We start from the raw sequence: 19,513 nt of genomic DNA, 5'->3' as shown, positions 1-19,513 counted from the left end.
AGTCAGTCTAATCAAAATGACGTTCACAAAATAAAATTATTTTATCAAATTGACGAATTATATCACTGAAGCACTTAGTTTCTCATGACCTTGTTTATTAATGTCAAGGTAGAGGGGAAGATTTATTTTTGTATTTTATTTTGTCGTGTTTTACAATTACATTGTATATAAATGTGTATGTGACTCTTTTGGTCACGCGTCCTGGTGTTGGGGTGAGAAGATGTTAAATGGGAATTCACGAGGAGGCGTTGCCTGGTCTGTCATAGACTAACGTTTAGTCTCTGAAAATACACACACGCACGCGTGCGTGCTTGCGTGCGTGCGTGCGTGCGTGTGGGTGTGGGTGGGTGGGTGGTTGGGTGATATTTTGATAGTAACAAACAAACCCATTGATATTGAACAGGTGCCCCAGGGAGACCAGTACCTGGGGAAATCTAGACTTGCTTCATTTAGGGCTTTAGAATTGCAGAGAGGGCTAGGCATTAGGGGAAATAAGGTGGTTCAGGGACTGCGAGACAGACTTGGGCTGTCATGGCAATGACTGTCACTGTAGAGTTAACATTTTACTAACGCTTCTAACATTTTTCTGATATTAATACCTCGGCATATTCCGTAAACTAACCGTCACAACACGTCCCTAAGTTTCCGTAGGCATTCGTCACCACTCGCCCCTTTCCGTAACCTGCCAGAAGCGGTATTCGGCTTGTCCCGGAATAACACGAGTTGGTCACGAATGTGTACGTAGGCAGTGGCATGTCCCGGAATAACACGAGTTGGGCACGAATGGACTATTCCGGGACAAACCGAATAGCGACGAGGAAAGGCGAATGGTGACAAATATATGTCAACGAGTGGATAATTGGACTTGTGACTCACTGAGTCAGTCCGCGAGGGCGTTGGGACAAGGAATGGCTGTGTGTTCCTAACTACTTGTGGTAATCAGGAGAGGTTTTGAGGGCTGAAGTAATAAGTACTCACCTGAAGGAGACTGAGGGAGAGAGCCACTCGGACACACAGCTATCGAACCTTTTTTGTCAATCTAAATTAACCCAAACAATTTTGTTATCTATATGCGTGAAACTGCTCATTAGTGAACATAGTGTGGTGATGGTTACGAGTCATGTCTGAATGTAAATCTGTGCGTGTTGGTTTGTTTTACAAGTACTTACAACAGTACTCATATTAATTTAATTAATTTATATATAGTCAATAATAGTAAACATTCTCAAAATTCAAAACAGTAAACCTGACAAATCATTTTTGGTAACATATATAAAGCTCAACAACAGGAACTCTCCTGTCACTCGGACACAAATCCTAGCTGAAAACCGACTCCATTACATGTACAACCTTCTTCATACATACAGATGAACTGTGTGATATATAGATGTTACTGGTGGATTGAAATAAAACAATATATATTCTCAGCGCCACTCCTTCCTCTTTAACAGTTACATCTTTAACATTTAAATTTTAAGTTAAATCACCAGTGAATCTTCAATCCAAACATTAGACTAACAACTAGTCTCTGAAATGAACATATTTTACTGAAAAATGTTCATAGTAAAGAAAAATATAATATAATGAAAAGGAGCCCTGAGACTTTCTTCATTTTCAGAGACCCTGAAGCTGAGGAAATCTAGACTTGCCACATTTTCTAGACTTGCGTGGGCTTTCTTGGATATATTTGCTTCAGGGTCTGTACGACAGACTACCCAAACATATACACATTGCTTTTTTTAAATTTCTTTGTAAGTTAACATGTAACAAACTGTTTTAATTTCAATCATGCAATCCAATAAATATCAGGGCCTAGATTTTCGAAGCTCTCTTAGCGCTAAGATAGTCGTAAGTTAATGTTAATGTATGGTACTTACGACTATCTTAGCGCTAAGAGAGCTTCGAAAATCTAGGCCCTGATGCTAGTTTACGCTATAGCGATGACTATGATCTGATTTTAATAAGATTATCATCTGCAAGGCGGTGGGGTTTGTTTGTTGTTAAAACGCCGCACTCAGCATTATTACAGCTATATGGCGGTGGGTGGCGGGGTAGCTTATGGATAACATTCACTGATCGATTTCACTGTTCGATTTCTTACATTGTTATTATGTGTGAGATACGGTTCTGGGTGCCGATGTACAAAGCGATCGTAGCGCTAAGGTGATCGTAACTCCCATACCCTAACACAGACTTACGACTGGCGTAGCGCTAAGGTGATCGTAACTCCCATCCCCTAACACAGACTTACGACTGGCGTAGCGTTAAGGTGATCGTAACTCCCATACCCTAACACAGATTTACGACTGGCGTAGCGCTATGGTGATCGTAACTCCCATACCCTAACACAGACTTGCGACTGGCGTAGCGCTATGGTGATCGTAGCAGACTTACAACTATGGTGATCGTAACTCCCATACCCTAACACAGACTAACGACTGGCGTAGCGCTAAGGTGATCGTAACTCCCATACCCTAACACAGACTTACGACTGGCGTAGCGCTAAGGTGATCGTAACTCCCATACCCTAACACAGATTTACGACTGGCGTAGCGCTAAGGTGATCGAAACTCCCATACCCTAACACAGACTTACGACTGACGTAGCGCTAAGGTGATCGTAACTCCCATACCCTAACACAGACTTACGACTGGCGCTAAGCGCTACAAGGTGATCGCTAAACTCCCATACCCTAACACAGACTTACGACTGGCGTAGCGCTAAGGTGATCGTAACTCCCATACCCTAACACAGACTTACGACTGGCGTAGCGCTAAGGTGATCGTAACTCCCATACCCTAACACAGACTTACGACTGGCGTAGCGCTAAGGTGATCGTAACTCCCATACCCTAACACAGACTTACGACTAGCATAGCGCTAAGGTGATCGTAACTCCCATACCCTAACACAGACTTACGACTGGCGTAGCGCTAAGGTGATCGTAACTCCCATACCCTAACACAGACTTACGACTGGCGTAGCGCTATGGTGATCGTAACTCCCATACCCTAACACAGACTTACGACTGGCGTAGCGCTAAGGTGATCGCAACTCCCATACCCTAACACAGACTTACGACTAGCATAGCGCTAAGGTGATCGTAACTCCCATACCCTAACACAGACTTACGACTAGCATAGCGTTAAGGTGATCGTAACTCCCATACCCTAACACAGACTTGCGACTGGCGTAGCGCTAAGGTGATCGTAACTCCCATACCCTAACACAGACTTACGACTGGCGTAGTGCTAAGGTGATCGTAACTCCCATACCCTAACACAGACTTACGACTGGCGTAGCGCTATGGTGACCGTAACTCCTATACCCTAACACAGACTTACGACTGGCGTAGCGCTATGGTTGCTTTGTACAACGACACCCCGGTGTTCAGGAATAATGCTGAAGCGGAGTAATACCATCCTCATTCATTCACCAACCGAAAATGTCAAAAAAATAGTCCGAGACCTAAATAAACACAGCTAGAGATAATAATACGTTTTTGTAGGAAAGTAAACTTTATTTTGTGGGGAAGTTAATTTGTTTTTGGCAACAGCTAGCCTAGTCGGTATCTGAGTTGTCGGTTTAAACCAACACGTCATGCATGAATGTGACCTTAATTACATCCCAGCCTCGCATTCTAAATGAACAATTACGATTCGAAGCGTACTGGTCTCAGTGATGAAATCGCCTGATTTGATAAGCCGATCAGTTAATCAGGATTGTTAGGTAAGTAATTTAGGTCGATATTGCTTCTTATTGATTTATTTTAAACATTTTACGATATGTGTATGTCCGATGGGATATGTAGACGTACGTGAATTCCAATACAGTTTAGGCCACTGTAGGTTCAATGGCTCCGCAGAGGACTGTAAATCTTTGGGCGTAGTCCGAGTGACCCAGTTTAGTTTTACGCCGCTTTTAGCAATATTTCAGCAATATCACGGCGGGGGTCACCAGAAATGGGCTTCACACATTGTACCCGTGTAGCGAACCCGGGTCTTCGGCGTGACGGGCGAAGTAGGTATTGCTACAGCAAATAAAAAACAACAACTTAGAGATGGAAAAATGCTGAGTGCGGCGTTTGACAACAGGTAAGCAAACAAACAAACAAGCACATATAGAGACACCTATATATACTAAACGATAAACGGATGAGGCGGTGCGGTAACCGCATAGTATGTTTATCCCCAAATTAAGGCTACTCTGTCATGCATCAGATCGAGCATTGCGAGCATCTTTGACACTATCTGTCAGATCATGTTCGCTACATATACTAACCATCAAACGTTTAGACTCACTTAAACTGACTGACTGGGTTTGGTTTTACGCCGCTTTTAGCAATATTCCAGCAACATCACGGCGGGGGACACCAGAAATGGGCTTCACACATTGTACCCATGTGGGGATTCGAACCCGGGTCTATGGCGTGACGGGCCAACGCTTTAACCACTAGGCTTCTCCGCCGCCCCAGACCCACTTAAAGCACTCACTATATGTTATGTATATATGTATGGTTACATCGAAGAAGAATTTCTCCACTAACTTGGGGGAACCAACTGAAAACCTTATGCAGATGAATTGCACGAGGTTCATGCATCAATTTTTTGAAAAACGTGCAAATATCGTGCATGTGAACAGCTGCGTCGTGGTGTAAAGTTTTGTTACGAATTCGTCAATGAGTTTCATCATTTATTGAACTCATGACAATAATCTTTTCAATGTTACAAATGTGTTTTACAATACATCAGTTCATGTGTAAACAGTACCTTTAAACAGTATGGAAAGTTTTGCAAAATATATTTTAGAACAGTTGACTTAAGTAAATGGCTACATTTACACTAGTGAGTCTAAACTTTTGATGGGGAGTATATGTACAGTGTATGGGGTCACGGGTGGCCAACTGTCCTAGAGCTACAATTGCTTTGCAGAGAGTCTTGACTGGGGAACGCCTGAAACCTGGGTTTGTGGGCAACCGTGATTATATTTCTAGGTTTGCTAGCAGTAGCACCATACCCGTGATCGTGGGTTTAACTAAACGTCTGAGACCTGCATTACTTCGGGGCTTCCTCCCACATTAAACTGACATGCCATGATATAACTGGAATGCTGTGAAAAGCGGCAGTAAACCCAACTCACTCACTCACTCATTCAAACGCAATACATATATTCGAATGGATTATTCATGTACGAAACTCACGCTGCTTTGAAATATTTGTTTAAGACGTTTACGAAATTCCGTTAACATGTTGTATAGAACAGAATATGTGACCTTAAATTCACCCTAGTGATGTTTAAATGGCCCCCCAAAATAATCACAAACACAATTTTTAGTGGTACGTCAACTGATTGTCAACTTACCTGGTACTGTCTCCCTTTTCAGGCTTTCATCCAATAAAACGACACCTTAATATCACGTGACCAGAAGACAGGTATAGGCGTTTGAACATGAGGATTCGCCTATAAACAATGCTTCTAAAGTGGAAATATATACTGCCCTTAGTGGCACTATGTGTTCATGTAACAGTGTCGGAACGATCACGTAAGTTATTCGATGACCAATGATGTTGACTATTCCTTGATTTGATTTCTTACCTGCCAGGTGAGGTCGCACCTGTAATGACCGACATTCCAAAATGGCGGATTAGCTCTATTTACTCCGATGCAACATGGATTTACAACGTTCAGAAGTAATCTAGACACTGAAGGCATTTTAGCTGTCATGATGCGTGATTTCTGTTGTCATTACTATGCATATTTTCTTATAGTTAATGTCTAAATGTGCCTCTTGACTTAAAATGCACCTGCATATTTGTCGTGTTACTCAGCATGATTTTAGGGTCAAGCGAATCCCGGAAATGAAGCGACAACTCCAAAACGCCTTGATGAAAAGAGTTTTAGTCTTTAGTTTTATGATTATTGTATACAGTTAGTGACATAGTTACATTTCAATATCATACATAAAATATTTTATTACCTCATTCATATATCAATGTCAAACGTAGACATCGAGTTTCACAGTCGGTCAGATGTCAAGAATGATTTATGACTGTCGTACAGTTGTCATGTATTGGAATGGGGTATTATGCATGTTAGCTGTGTGTGTGAACTCTGGGTTATGCATGACTCTTACTATTACACAACTCTAACCTGTCCTATTGTGGATTCATTATGTGAGAAACATCCAATTAGTTAATTTTGAGTAATGTCATCAATTGATCATGTAACACAGTTTATTTGAAAATTAGTGGAGAGTGATCATAAATATACCATACACATATATTGTTTCACTGAAATTTGGCATCTACATTATTTTGACTAAAGTGAAAAGCTAAAATTTCAAATTTCATAATCAGTGTTTGATGTATGCTAGTCATTGCTCATAGCATGATATTTACCTTTCATGCCTTCAATAACCCATGCTTGTCGTTGGAGACAACTAACGAGATCGGATGGTTCGGTTCCCTGACTTGGTTGCCACATATCATATCCCCATTGCATAGAACGATGCTCATGCCGTTGATCACTGGATTGTCTGGTCCAGACTTGATTATTTACAGTCTGCCACTATAAAGCTGGTATATTGCTGAGCTTGTCAGTTCACAATAAACATGCTTCATTAAAAGTACAGGTAGCCACCTTTCCCACGGATGGTAATTCAACATACAGGATTCTTTCCCCAGGGCATATCAGCAACCGATGATCATATTAATTCCGTATCTTTCAACTGTTTCTAGGTTTTAAGCACCCCATTCCATGATTGTAGGGGGAATGTGACAAAAAGCCATGATAACTGGTCCTCCCACAGTTGAACTGACACGCCGGGATATAACTGAAGTCGAGTTAATAGTGGAGTTAACCAAACACACTCACTCACCCACTTACTCATGTTCAATTACAGATTACAGCTGTCTTTTATTTGTCATTTTAACCATTGCAATATGTATAATGTTCCCATGTCTGGTTACTAGGTGACGTCTATGAGTATGATGAATGCCGTGCTGAGTACCAGGAACCACTTGGCGTTGCCTCGGGAAAGATTTCTGATGGCGCCATGTGGTCGTCTACCAACAACAACAAAAGACCTGCAAGCCGAGAGCGGCTGAATGACCCGACAGGTAAGGAGACTTATTTCCCTTGTGCTGTACCAGTGATATTCAGGGGTGGAAATAACTCTAAAATTGTTAGTGTAGTCCGGAACAGTGGCACATGTAAAATCACTTGCCCTGATAATTATTCCACTATACCTGCTGCTTTCTTGTTGATTTTTAAAATAAACAACAAAATAAACATTGGAAAGTCAACTCGATACCAGTACAGAGTGATATACAATTTTGCTTTCCCGACTGAAAAAAACACTGGACTCAAGCATCGGGAAATGGGTTATGTCCACCCCTGTGTTAAAGCATTCTCTCATCACACTTAAGACCTGGGTTAGTTTCCCCACATGAATACCATGTGTGAAGTCCATTCTGGTGTCCCCACTGTGAATTGCCGGAATTTTGTTAAAAGCGGCATGAAACCATACTCACTCACAGATTATGCACTGACTATTGTGATATAGCTGGAATGTTGCTGAGTGCTGTTTTGGACTACAGGAAATGCACCTGCACTAGTAGAATCAATTTCATTCCTGAAAACTAGGATTAGGCAGAAATGTCTCCCCTAATCCAAACTAAGTGCTGTTGGCAGGTATTTATTTTATTCATAATTAAAAGAGTTGTTCAAAGCAAATTGACAATCTGTTGCTTTTGTGTTTGTCAAAATCTGCTTGTAGGTCAGATTTTAATTACCCTAATTTCGACTGTTTCAGGGGCGTGGACTGCAGGTACCCAGAATGCATTTCAGTACCTGGGGGTTGACCTTGGCGCCCGATACTTTGTCACAGCAGTGGCTACTCAAGGTCGTCAGGGAAGTGATGAATTCATCACAGAATACTTTTTAGAATATTCTGATGATAGAAACACATGGAGGAGATATACCAATGAATATGGCATTCCAGAGGTGAGTAACCCCTATTCCCTATGGTAGGATAAGACTAAGTTTGGTCTTGGGATCCCATGTTTGTCGCAAGAGGTGGCAATCAGAATACTGTGGCTAATCCCCTAGGAAAGGGATTTGGGTTAAAATTTGCCTTTAGCATCAAATCTAAAAGGCAGCAAACCGAATGTGTGGTTAAATTCATTGACCATGCGGATAAATGTGATTATATCCATTATACAGCATCTCACCATTTATAAGTTTTCATACCAAGAATGAGAGGGTAGTGCAGGGGGAGTCACCTTGTAATACCAAGCATTGTGTGTGAGACATTGGGAGACAAATAGAGGTGTGACGATACAGAAATTTCACGATACGATACATATCGCGATATCTTGGAACGATACGATTCGATTCAATACTTATCACGATATGCTATCTTCAGTTATTTTGTTAAAAAGGTATCTTTTAATAGCAAGTACCAGTGTAAATTTTGACAACTGTCAATTCTAACAACTTTAAGGTCAATGATACGACGATACGAAAAAAAGTATCGATATATTTATCGTCAGATAAAATATCATGATTATCGATACTACGATATATCGTCACAGCTCTAGAGACAAACACATTCTTATTGCGAATATGTGGATCAAATATGCGTTGGTGACATGCTTTGTTTATGGTCATTCTTCAGAAATTATATTTGCATCGATTTTGAAGGTTTTACAGGTAGTCACCCAATACACATGCTTTATCGCCAGCAGTATATGGTACATTATATTTGTCACTCGATCGTTGAGACAGACCACTTTACAGCTAGAATATTTGTTAAGTGTAGCATCAAAGTGCTCCAGAAGTATAACTGTCTGATTTAGAAACAATTATATTTTTTATTTTGTGGCATTATGATCCTCAATACCTAAGGGCCTATTCGATTATGCTAAACCGGTTTTGGTTTCTGGAAAACCATGCACTCGATTATGTCGAAACCTAAAACTGGGTTCTGAAACTTCGAAACCATCTCCGAGGCAGGTTTCGCAGTTTCTGTTTCGCGTTTCCTCACAACAAAACATGGCGGAAACGAAGTTCAGGTGATCTTGGTGGCAAAAAAGAGTTATTAAGCAGTTTCTGTAACCAAAACAATGATAAAATTCAACAGAGAACTTGGAAAATATTATTTAAAACCCCAGTCTATTGAACATGACTATTTTATATAACATGTATACATATAATTGCTTGTGTCAGTATAATTACATAAACGCAAATATTTACTTCCAAAAGCATCTCATCTCTTTATTATTTGTTCATTCCCTGATAAAATGACAAAAAATATATCCTTCGGCAATGCTGTCATCCAATTCCTTCCACATATATAGTAGCTGAGACATTCTTTTTGTATCCATTTTGAAACCAGATGGTGAAACCATCCACTCATTTATAAAACTAGAAACTAGTTTCACTTTGAAACCATGTACCCGAAACTGGACACTCGTTTATAACAAGAAAAACCAGTTTCAGAAACCAAAACCAGTTTCGCAATAATCGAACAGGCCCTAAGTTAGATTATATTGTTGTGCTATAGTGGTGGTCCGATTAATTGAAATCATCGAAGATTGGTCGCAATGACAAAACGACCAAGCAATCGATCATTTTTTTCTCATAATCGAACACAATCAATTTTGGAACACTTGTTTGCAATAACAATATTTTTCACAAGGTTGGTTTTGTCTGTTAGATTTCATTAGCACTACAAGCTCTTCCAATTCATGATTGAATTTATTTTAAAGACTCCATGAAATTCATGTTCCTAACCTGCTAGTCATCCTTTAAAGATGTGAAATTTGCAAATGCATTTTGTGCATGACAGATGTGCTATAGTGATAATGATGAGGGATGAAGATCACAACCCTGCTTAACACCTTCACAGGCTTGTATGATTCAGTCACTGCTGGTTTAACCTGTCATGTAACAAAATGTACAACAGGAAATAATAAAGGTGAAACGACTGCACATTCAGTTCAAATAATCACGAAATCGTGTCATCGCTAAGCGTGTGTATCCTATTTCAGATGTTTGTCGGTAACGACAATGGCTGGCAGATAGTCCAGAACACCCTCCACTACCCCATCGTCGCCCAATACGTCCGCTTCAACCCGAAGCGCTGGAGTATGTTCATCTCCATGAGGATTGAGGTCTACGGCTGCATCTTCAGTAAGTATACTGGACAAAACAGGGATCACAAATATTTCGGGCGATGTGTATATGAAATTTTGTGCTCCATCCTCACTACCAGAACAAAAACAAAAACCACACCCCCAAAAATATTTTTGGTACCAACTCATAATTTATGGCTAGAGGGGGATGATGATCATTTTCATGGAGAAGCATGTACAATGTGAATGACCCCCCTAAAATTTATGTTCAAAGTAAGTGACCCTGCCCTGCATGTCATGTACAAAATCAATGACCCCCCTCCCTTCCCATTATTTTTAAGTATAATTTTCGAATATTTCTATGTACAAAATTGCTGACCCCCTGTACATGCGTTCAAAATTGATGGGAACCCCACCCCTCCCATAACAAAATGGGTGAACCCCCTTAAAATCATCATCACCCCCAACCCCCAGCCATAAATTATGGATGTTCCCTTAGTATACAATGGTAATGTTTTAAAGTACAGGGCCCTGTACCTCAAAGCGATCGTAGCGCTATGACAGTCGTAAGTCTATGTTAAAGTATGGGAGTTACGATCATCTTTGCACCATGATCGCTTTGTGGAATGGGGCCCAGGCCAACACTTTATGCCATTTCAGCCGCAGATGAAAGGAAACTTTTCAAATTCATATTCTTGTAGTTGTCAATAATGGTTGGAAGTTTTAGAGGTGGCCTGTATTCCAGTGATGTCTTGACCAATAAAGGAAACATGTGTTAATGATTAATTACTTTGCTTCCTTTGTTATGAATTTCACCAAAGTCGGAAACCTGTCTCCTGCGTCACTTTGGGCTTCCCTTCTCCATTATGTTGCCACCTTGATATGACTGTAATACTGTTCAAAGTTGGGGGTGGTGGGGTAGCCTAGTGGTTAACACATTTGGTCACAATACCGAAAACCAGGGTTTAATTCCCTACATGGGTACACTATGTGGAGCCCATTTCTGGTGTCCCCAATCGTGATATTGCTGAAATGTTGCTAAAATTGACGTAAAACTATACTCACTGTTCAAAGTTGAACCCAACTCACTCATTCTCGCTCTTCTTCCAGCTCCATATGTCGCTTCCTTCACCGAAACCAGCTACATGCAATTTGACCTAAGTCGCAAACCTGTGCCGTCTGAGACAGACACCCTGGAGCTCCGCTTCAAGACGAACAAGCCAGACGGAGTGGTGTTCTATGCCAGTGGGAACCAGGGAGATTATATTGTCATAGAGATGAGGAGGGGATACATGTACTTCAGGATAGATCTTGGTGAGTGAGTGCTTGCTGAAATCAGGCTCTATGAACAATAAGGTTATTCAGCAGAAACACTCTTTTGAATCTAGGCTTTATCATGTTTATTCCGGAAGTTTGCCATTTTTAAAATCAGATGTTTACTTTGATCTATTCATTTTAATCTACGATTAATGATGAATCTGTCATCATTTTTTCAGATTTATAGAAAATGTATCATGACTGCAACATTTGTGGCTGAACCATGTGAACTGTCTTTCAATTTACCCTGATAACTTATATTTGATAACCATTTACTACATGCTGGAGTTGTAACTGCTTCAGGGGCGGTGGGGTAGCCTAGTGGTTAAAGCGTTGGCTCGTCACGCCGAAGACCCGGGTTTGAATCCCCACATGGGTACAATGTGTGAAGCCCATTTCTGGTGTCCCCCGCCGTGATGTTGCTGGAATATTGCTAAAAGCGGCGAAAAACCAAACTCAGTCAGTCAGTATTACTGCTTCTGACAACCCACATGATTTCATGGATAGTACTGCCATGAAAGTGGAAGGCCGGTGGTTAGATTCCCAGCCACATACAAAAACTGATCATAAGGTTGCACCTGTTGCCTGATGTTAGGCATGAAGGGGTAAAACAAGAGCTTTTTATCTCGGAGTCAGCATACTGTGTCTGAGTTTGATATCATGTTAAACTGTGGTGTGGTAACACTCTGGGCTGACCTCTAAACCAGCAAAATTCTGGAGAAGTACCAGTTTCTACAAGTAGAAACGGATGCACACAAACACATAATCACACATGTACATATATCACCATCTAAGTGCAGAAATCTTGATTGTGATGTTACAACCATTACTTCCGGAGAGCGGAAGGCGCGGGTTCGATCCCCGACCGCGTCATACCAAAAGATGTTAAAATATGGTACTTGTTGGTCCCTGCCTGGTGCTCGGCATTAATGGGTACAACAAGGACTGGTCGGCTCGGAGTCAGTATAATGTGTCTGAGTGGGGTATTCATGCTTCACTGCGGCATGGTGTCTCAGTGGGCTAGCACTATAAAACCAGCTTCAGTCTGGGCTAGTACAAGCATCCGCACATTCACATACACAAGCATGCCAACATATGAGCGAAAAATTCTCAAGCACGATTTAAAACCCAATTTCACCTCACCTCACCTAAAAGAGCAAGAATTCCTAATGTTGATATTGTCTTGGATTGGAATACAATACCAAAGAAACACAAAAAACATTCTTCTTATAATGCGTTTATTCATATGAGTGAAATATTCTCCAGCACAACGTAAAACCCATTATACTGACTTCGAACTAACCAGTCCTTGGTGTACCCATTAATGCCGAGCGCCAGGCAGGGACCAACAAGTACCATATTTTAACGTCTTTTGGTATGACGCGGTCGGGGATCGAAGCCGCGACCTTCCGCTCTCTGGGCGGACGCTCTAACCAATACACCACGGAGGCGGTCTATTGACAAAAAGGTGCAATGACTATATATATGACTTGATGGTATTTGCTACCAGGGTCCACTCAGACAAGCCGTGGTCGTACTGAGGTGATCGGAGGCAGTCTTCTTGATGACCACCAGTGGCACGATGTCGTCATCACTCGAGAGAAGAAGAAGCTGAAGGTCGTAGTGGACAGACTCGTCAACGAGGTGGAAACCAACGGACTCTTCTACAGGCTAGACTTGGATAAATATGTGAGTGGAAGGAAAAAGGTTTTCATCCCCACTTATTAGCAGGAAATTTAGGATTGTTGAAAAGGTCCTTGGTAGATCCTGAGTAAGATTACCACAGTGATTGTAGAGAACTACAGCTCGTTCAGCTTGACCTGAGCTACTCTACATATGCATGACCCGGGAGGTCAAATTGCACCAACGACAGGTCGGTTAACTTCTTTAAATAGGGGAGCAAAGATGGTTATTAATGTTGCGTTCGTGCAAAACATGCATGCATGGATTCGTTACAAAACTTGTCCCGGAAAACAACACTTCTGAAAAACCCCAATCATTTCATGTTTTAATTGAGTTGTTTGGTTTACTAACTTTACAACGTACAGACGTCAGTTACTTTCACAATCCGATTCACTCTCACTGTCACTCTCTACACCGAGTTCAATTATCACTTTTTCTATTTCATGTTCAACTCCAATATGTTTGAAGCTTCATTTTAAAAGAAAGTTAGGATATTGCTGATGATTTCTCTCGACACTGATGTGTAAAATGGCGACCTTGTCTTGGCTGTTCGGACATGTTGACAATCAACTGACAAAGGGGCACCCCTTCCCAATAATAGACCCAACCAGGTGTGACACGGTCATGCAATTCATTAGTATGCACTTGATCAGGTCAAGCCGAACAAGCTGTAGCATTTATTAATACTAGCAACATGTACACTACAGAATATTATAAATTTGTTTAGAATCCCATCCAAATTTATTGGACAATTATGCAGCTGCATAACCAAAAGGAAGTTTTACATGATTTCAGTACTCAGTACAAATTTGTTCAATGCTTCTTTTTTCTATTTATAGTTGTTCATTGGAGGGGTCCCTTACTTCAACCAGGAAGGGATTGAGGTTAAATATAATTTTGTGGGCTGTGTGGAAAATGTCAATTTCAACGGTGCCAAGCTCTTGGAGGATGCTCGGGATGGATCATCTGCTGAACTGAAGGGGGGAGTGGTTGCTTTCAGATGTGGGGTAAGTGTGCTGACTGTTCAAATCTAGCAGGGTTGACTTTTGGCAGCGTCTGAAATACCTGCCTGCCCGACCGCCCGGGACGGGTTGTTTTCAAAACGGACTGACAGATTCTCAAATTCACCTGCCCGACAGTTGGGTTAAAATTTAGACATGTATATGAAGATATTTTGTGGACAGGTATACTTTGGTTCAGGGCTGGCAAGTTTACATCTAACCAGCCGTGTGGTCTGGCTGAAATTTTTGGGAGTTTCATACCCTGCTTTTGGGGCTATTTCCTTTACTGTAGTGGTATTGTGATGGTATTTCATGAATTTTAAGAACTGATACTTATATTAAACAATGTAATAGAAATGAATGAGGTATTGCTGACAAAGTCAAAGTCAGCCATTTTCCTCCCTGTCAAACCACAAAGGGAAGTAACTCTGATCTGAAGATGACAGGTTTGAAAGTTGACTAGAAACAGTTTCTATGTGAATGTTTTTTATTTTATAATGGCTGTTAAAACCATCAGTGTCATGTAGTGTTGACAAACTATGAAAAAAACTGTAGTTTTGTAGTGCTTGAATTAATTTACCTTTCATGTCTCGCAGATTTCTTCATCAATACCTGTCACGTTCCCGACAACCAGATCGTACCTCAAGTTGTCAGGCCGAGATGCTGGCGGGCCAATCCGAGTTAGCTTTGACTTCCGTACCCACGATGAGAATGGCATGCTGATGTACCACGAGCTGCAAGAAGCAGGAAGCGGAGTCACTGTGAGTGTTTCAGAATCAGGAGTACCCATGAAGATCCGGGTTAGAATTGGTCGTCAGTAACCCATGCTTGTCGTAAGAGGCGACTAACAGGATTGAGTGGTCAGGTTTGCTGGCTTGGTTGACACATGTCATCGTATCCTAGTTGTGTAGATCGATGTGCATGCTGTTAATCACTGGATTGTCCGGTCCAGATTCAATTTTTAAAGGCTGTTGCATATAGCAGGAATATTGCTGAATGCTGCGTTTAAACAACAAACCAACCCAATCACTGTCAGGAGATGCTTTAGATATGCATCTCTATATGTTTAAAAAAATAGGCACTTGTGGGAAAATATGGTTCTTAAATCCTCAAAGAATTTACTTCTCATATCAGGTGCATGAATTGTGTTCCTTAGTGAAACAATTTCTTGGTAAAGGTAGGGGCCGTGCGGTAGCCTAGTGGTTAAACCATTCGCTCGTCACGCCGAAGACTCGGGTTCGATTCCCTACATGGGTACAATATGTGAAGCCCATTCGTTTCAACCGCCGTGATATTGCTGGAATATTGCTAAAAGCCGCGTAAAACTAAACTCACCCACCATCTTGGTAAAGGTAGAGCATCAAAGTGTATTGTGTATTTGGTTTGTGTGACGATACTAACACGGAAATCATGAGTTAATGATTAGGGGGTTTTTTTTGCAGATATTAAGAAACTGTGTGATTGCTTTATTTCCAGCTTATTTTATAAAAAACCAATCAGGTGTAGACTCATTTTCTCCTAAGTAGGCTAAAGTAAATATTATGTATTATAGTTAACTACAACATTACTTTATTGGACCCATTAAGTCAGTGGGTTGGGTTCCTCTGACCCCCAGTTTTACAGGTCAAGGGCAAGAATTGGTCTTCAGTAACCCATGCTTTTCATAAGAGGCGACTAATGGTATCGGGTGGTCAGAATCACTGATTTGGTTGACACATGTCATCGTATCACAAATGCGTTGAACGATGTTCATGATGTTGATCACTGGTTTCTCTTGTCCAGACTGGATTATTTACAGACCGCCATATAGCTGGACTACTGAGTGTTGAGTTAAAGCAACAAACCAAACAACCAGTAGGTCAAGGTAAAAACCTTGTGTTGGACAATGTTTCAGGTATCGCTGGACAATGACGGCTACGTGGCGTACAGGGTGGTGTCACGGTCTGGACAGATCATCGAGGATGTTGTTAGAAACAGTAAGTAGAGATTGCTTGAAACGATCCTTCAGTTCGATCTTCTGGGTTGGGCATGGATATTATTAAAAAGAAAAAAGTGCTTGATGTTATGTGTTCAAAGTGATTATGGGCACTGTGAGATGAAAAAATAGAGAATCACTGTTGGGTTAGATCTAGTGGTGTTCTGATTAATTGAAATAATCAAAGATTGGTCGAAGTGACCAAACGACCAAGCAGTCGATTGCATTTTCTCATCATCGAACCCAAACGTTTTTCGAACTGCTGTTTTAGTCTTTGAAACACTTGACGATGGAACATATCTTCGAAGTTGTCAGGGCCTGAAAACTTGTTTAATTCTTAAAAAACTCACTTCACTAACTGAAAAGCCATGACTGAATATTTCTTGAAGACCCCAGAAGGTTTATGTTCATGATATATCAACATCACTTTAAAGTAGCAAGGTGCATCATGTTATACATATCTGCAATAACAACCTGGATAGGAAAATCTGAAATTGACGCTAACCAATTTTTATCGATGATTGTTCGTTGGTAATGAAGCAATCATCAATTATGAGATTTCAACCAATTCCCAACATTAGTTAGATCAAGAACAGTCCTGGACATACATGTGTGGCCATTGCAGCCCTCAAAGGGTCAAGATCCTTCTCTCTGCTGTGATTGAAGAGACCATCAGAATTTGACATGATATTATGCAGTGATGAAAGTACCATTAGAACTGCCTTTGTGAATGTCGTCTGAATTGTGGTGTCAAGTTGCCTCCCTTGGGCATGCCAGGATCCCAGATTTTGAACTAATGATTAGCGCTTCATACGTTAATTATCACCATACCATGATGGGTTTTACCAATGCTAAGAACATGATGAAAATATATGCTGGACCAGCATTGAACTGAACTCACAAACCGATTTATGCATATTTAATTGTAGCGGACATTTTGAGTGCTACGAGAGGTTTCACCGATGGCCTGTGGCACACGTTTTCCATCTACATTGACACCACCAAGGTCAACTGCACCGTCGACCGCAACGTCAAGGTCTCCAACAGGGCACTGGATATTGGAGCATCTACTACTTACTTCATAGGTCAGTGATCTTATTCATGCTTTTTTTAATCATGAGATGTCAAACGTTTTCCTTAATCTCTTTCACAACAATTTGTGTATGTGTGATCAGAAAATATCAAACGTTTAGTCTCTTCAGAAACTTTCCTGAATACTTAATACTTAGGTGTTGTCTAGCTAGGTGTGTTTGACATTATGTGCATACTGTAAGGAGGTGGGGTGGTGTTCAGTTTGATAGGGCACACCAGTTGCCTTTAGTACCAATTATCTGCAGAGTTGCTTCCCCTGAAACCTGTTATATCATGTTTGAACCCAGATTTTCCTTGACTTTTTTCCTCGGTTTCAATGCACAATTGGTTTACTCAATTTTGATTCCGAGCCATGAAGATCTAGGTCAGAATTGGTCTTAGCAAACCATTCTGTTGTAAGAGACAACTAACAGGATTTGGTGGTCAGGCTAGTCCCCAATCGGAATTGGTAAATGTCTCAAATATTTATCAGCTCACTATGCAGCAATATGTCTGAAGTATTTCACTTTTTAAGAGAAACCAGTATAGTTCAAAAGCATATTACATACAATATGTTTTTCTTCCAGGTGGCCAGGACATTTCCAATGGTTTCCGTGGATGTCTTCCGAATCTGGAGGTTGCTGCCAGAGTTGTCAACCTGGCCACGTTAGAACAGGAGAGCATCTTTGATGCTGAAGTAGGAACATGCTCTATTCGAGATAGGTGAGTCCTGGCATTATGGTGATATACTAGTGTTGTAAAGAGTCACTTATTCAAGGGATGAAAATAATCATTTTATTGATATTCCCCCTTCCTCCTCTACTCCTCTTTCTCCTGCTCTTTGTCATCCTATTCCTCTTCCTCCTTCTTCTGATGCTTCTTCTCCTATTCCTGATGTTCTCCTCCACTATTGCTCTTCTTCCTTTTCCTCCTACTCCTATTCTTCTTCCCCCTACTCTTCCTATTGCTCTCCTTCCTCTTTCTCCTATTCCTTTTCCTGCACCTCCTAATGCGCCTATTCCTGATGCACCTCTACCTCCTCCTCCTCCTATTCGTCTTCCTGATCCACCTCTCTCTCCTCCTGATCCTCCTTCTATTCCTGATGCACCTCTACCTACTCCTCCTATTCGTCTTCCTGATCCACCTCTTTCTCCTCCTGATCCTCCTCCTATTCCTGATGCACCTCTACCTCCTCCTCCTCCTATTCGTCTTCCTGATCCACCTTTCTCCTCCTGATCCTCCTCCTATTCCTGATGCACCTCTACCTCCTCCTCCTCCTATTCGTCTTCCTGATACACCTTTCTCCTCCTGATCCTCCTCCTATTCCTGATGCACCTCGACCTCCTTCTCCTCCTATACGTCTTCCTGATCCACCTCTTTCTCCTCCTATTCCTGATGTTCCTCCTCCTCCTCCTCTTTCTCTTTCCCCTGCTCCTTTTCCTATTCCTTCTCCTAATGCTCCTTCTTCTATTCCTGATGCTCCTCTTCCTCCTTTTCGTACTTCTTCTATTCCTCTTCACGATCCTCCTCCTCCTCCTCCATTTTTCTTCTAATGACTATCATTATTGCTTGTTTCCAGGTGTACCCCAAATCCTTGCGAACACAGTGGCAACTGCTCCCAGAACTGGGACAACTTCTACTGCAGGTGCGACAACACTGGTTACAAGGGGGAGATGTGTCATATTTGTGAGTACCCACTAGCATCATACAGTTCAGTAAAGTTGCATACCAGCTATAATGTTATATGTCACCTCTATTTGCTCTTTTAAATTAAATCAGTAACCCTTTTGACTTTGTCTCAGGACAAGGGTGCTCTAATCAGTGGTGTGATATATTGTTATCCTCAGTTACTATGGCAACATGTGTAGTCATAGCTTGAGTCTTTTTCACTGGATGGTTTATGGAGGTATGGGGTATTAGAACTTTGCGCTATAAAACTCAGACATTGGATCTCTGACATTTTAGATGGTGTTTAAATATAAAGATCCAACAAATTTATTCTCTCTGTACTCAGTGTAGGAAAGATAGCCCGTCCCAACGTCCGAGATGGGTGAATTTTGTGGAGGACGGGTTAAAAAAAAATCTGGTCCGTCCTCATGTCGGGTCAGTTTTCGCAAACCAATGACATAATCATTATTATATTATAACCTTTTTGAATATTTACTGCCAAAAGATACTAGAATAATCAAACAGATAAAATTATCGCAAACGAAATCGATGAGATATGTTTGCTATAAGAACAGAGTTCTCTCCCTTAGCTTCTTGAAACGAGTTTAGTAAGGAAGTGCGTGATTGGCCGGTTGTCACAGAATCAACGAATAGGAAAACGTG

At 41.2% G+C, this 19,513-nt stretch overlaps 1 protein-coding gene across 1 annotated transcript in view; it reads left to right on the top strand.

Moving 5' to 3' along the window:
• Nucleotides 1-5,386: 5,386 nt before the first annotated feature.
• Nucleotides 5,387-19,513, top strand: part of LOC124284991 (neurexin-4-like) — a 31,100-nt gene continuing 16,973 nt past the window's right edge. The window contains exons 1-12 of the mRNA XM_046721131.1: nt 5,387-5,541; nt 6,971-7,117; nt 7,813-8,003; nt 10,052-10,193; nt 11,246-11,449; nt 12,963-13,141; nt 13,975-14,142; nt 14,733-14,897; nt 16,031-16,112; nt 17,041-17,196; nt 17,770-17,905; nt 18,762-18,868. Coding sequence (XP_046577087.1) covers nt 5,469-5,541; nt 6,971-7,117; nt 7,813-8,003; nt 10,052-10,193; nt 11,246-11,449; nt 12,963-13,141; nt 13,975-14,142; nt 14,733-14,897; nt 16,031-16,112; nt 17,041-17,196; nt 17,770-17,905; nt 18,762-18,868 — 1,750 coding nt within the window. The 5' untranslated portion in view covers nt 5,387-5,468. The remainder of the gene's footprint in view (nt 5,542-6,970; nt 7,118-7,812; nt 8,004-10,051; nt 10,194-11,245; nt 11,450-12,962; nt 13,142-13,974; nt 14,143-14,732; nt 14,898-16,030; nt 16,113-17,040; nt 17,197-17,769; nt 17,906-18,761; nt 18,869-19,513) is intronic.

The sequence above is a fragment of the Haliotis rubra genome, unplaced genomic scaffold, assembly GCF_003918875.1.
Source record: "Haliotis rubra isolate DU_JTF1 unplaced genomic scaffold, ASM391887v1 Scf35, whole genome shotgun sequence".
Classification (NCBI taxonomy): Eukaryota; Metazoa; Mollusca; class Gastropoda; order Lepetellida; family Haliotidae; genus Haliotis; species Haliotis rubra.
Note: the sequence above shows the minus strand (reverse complement) of the source record. Positions and strands in the feature narration are given on the sequence as shown.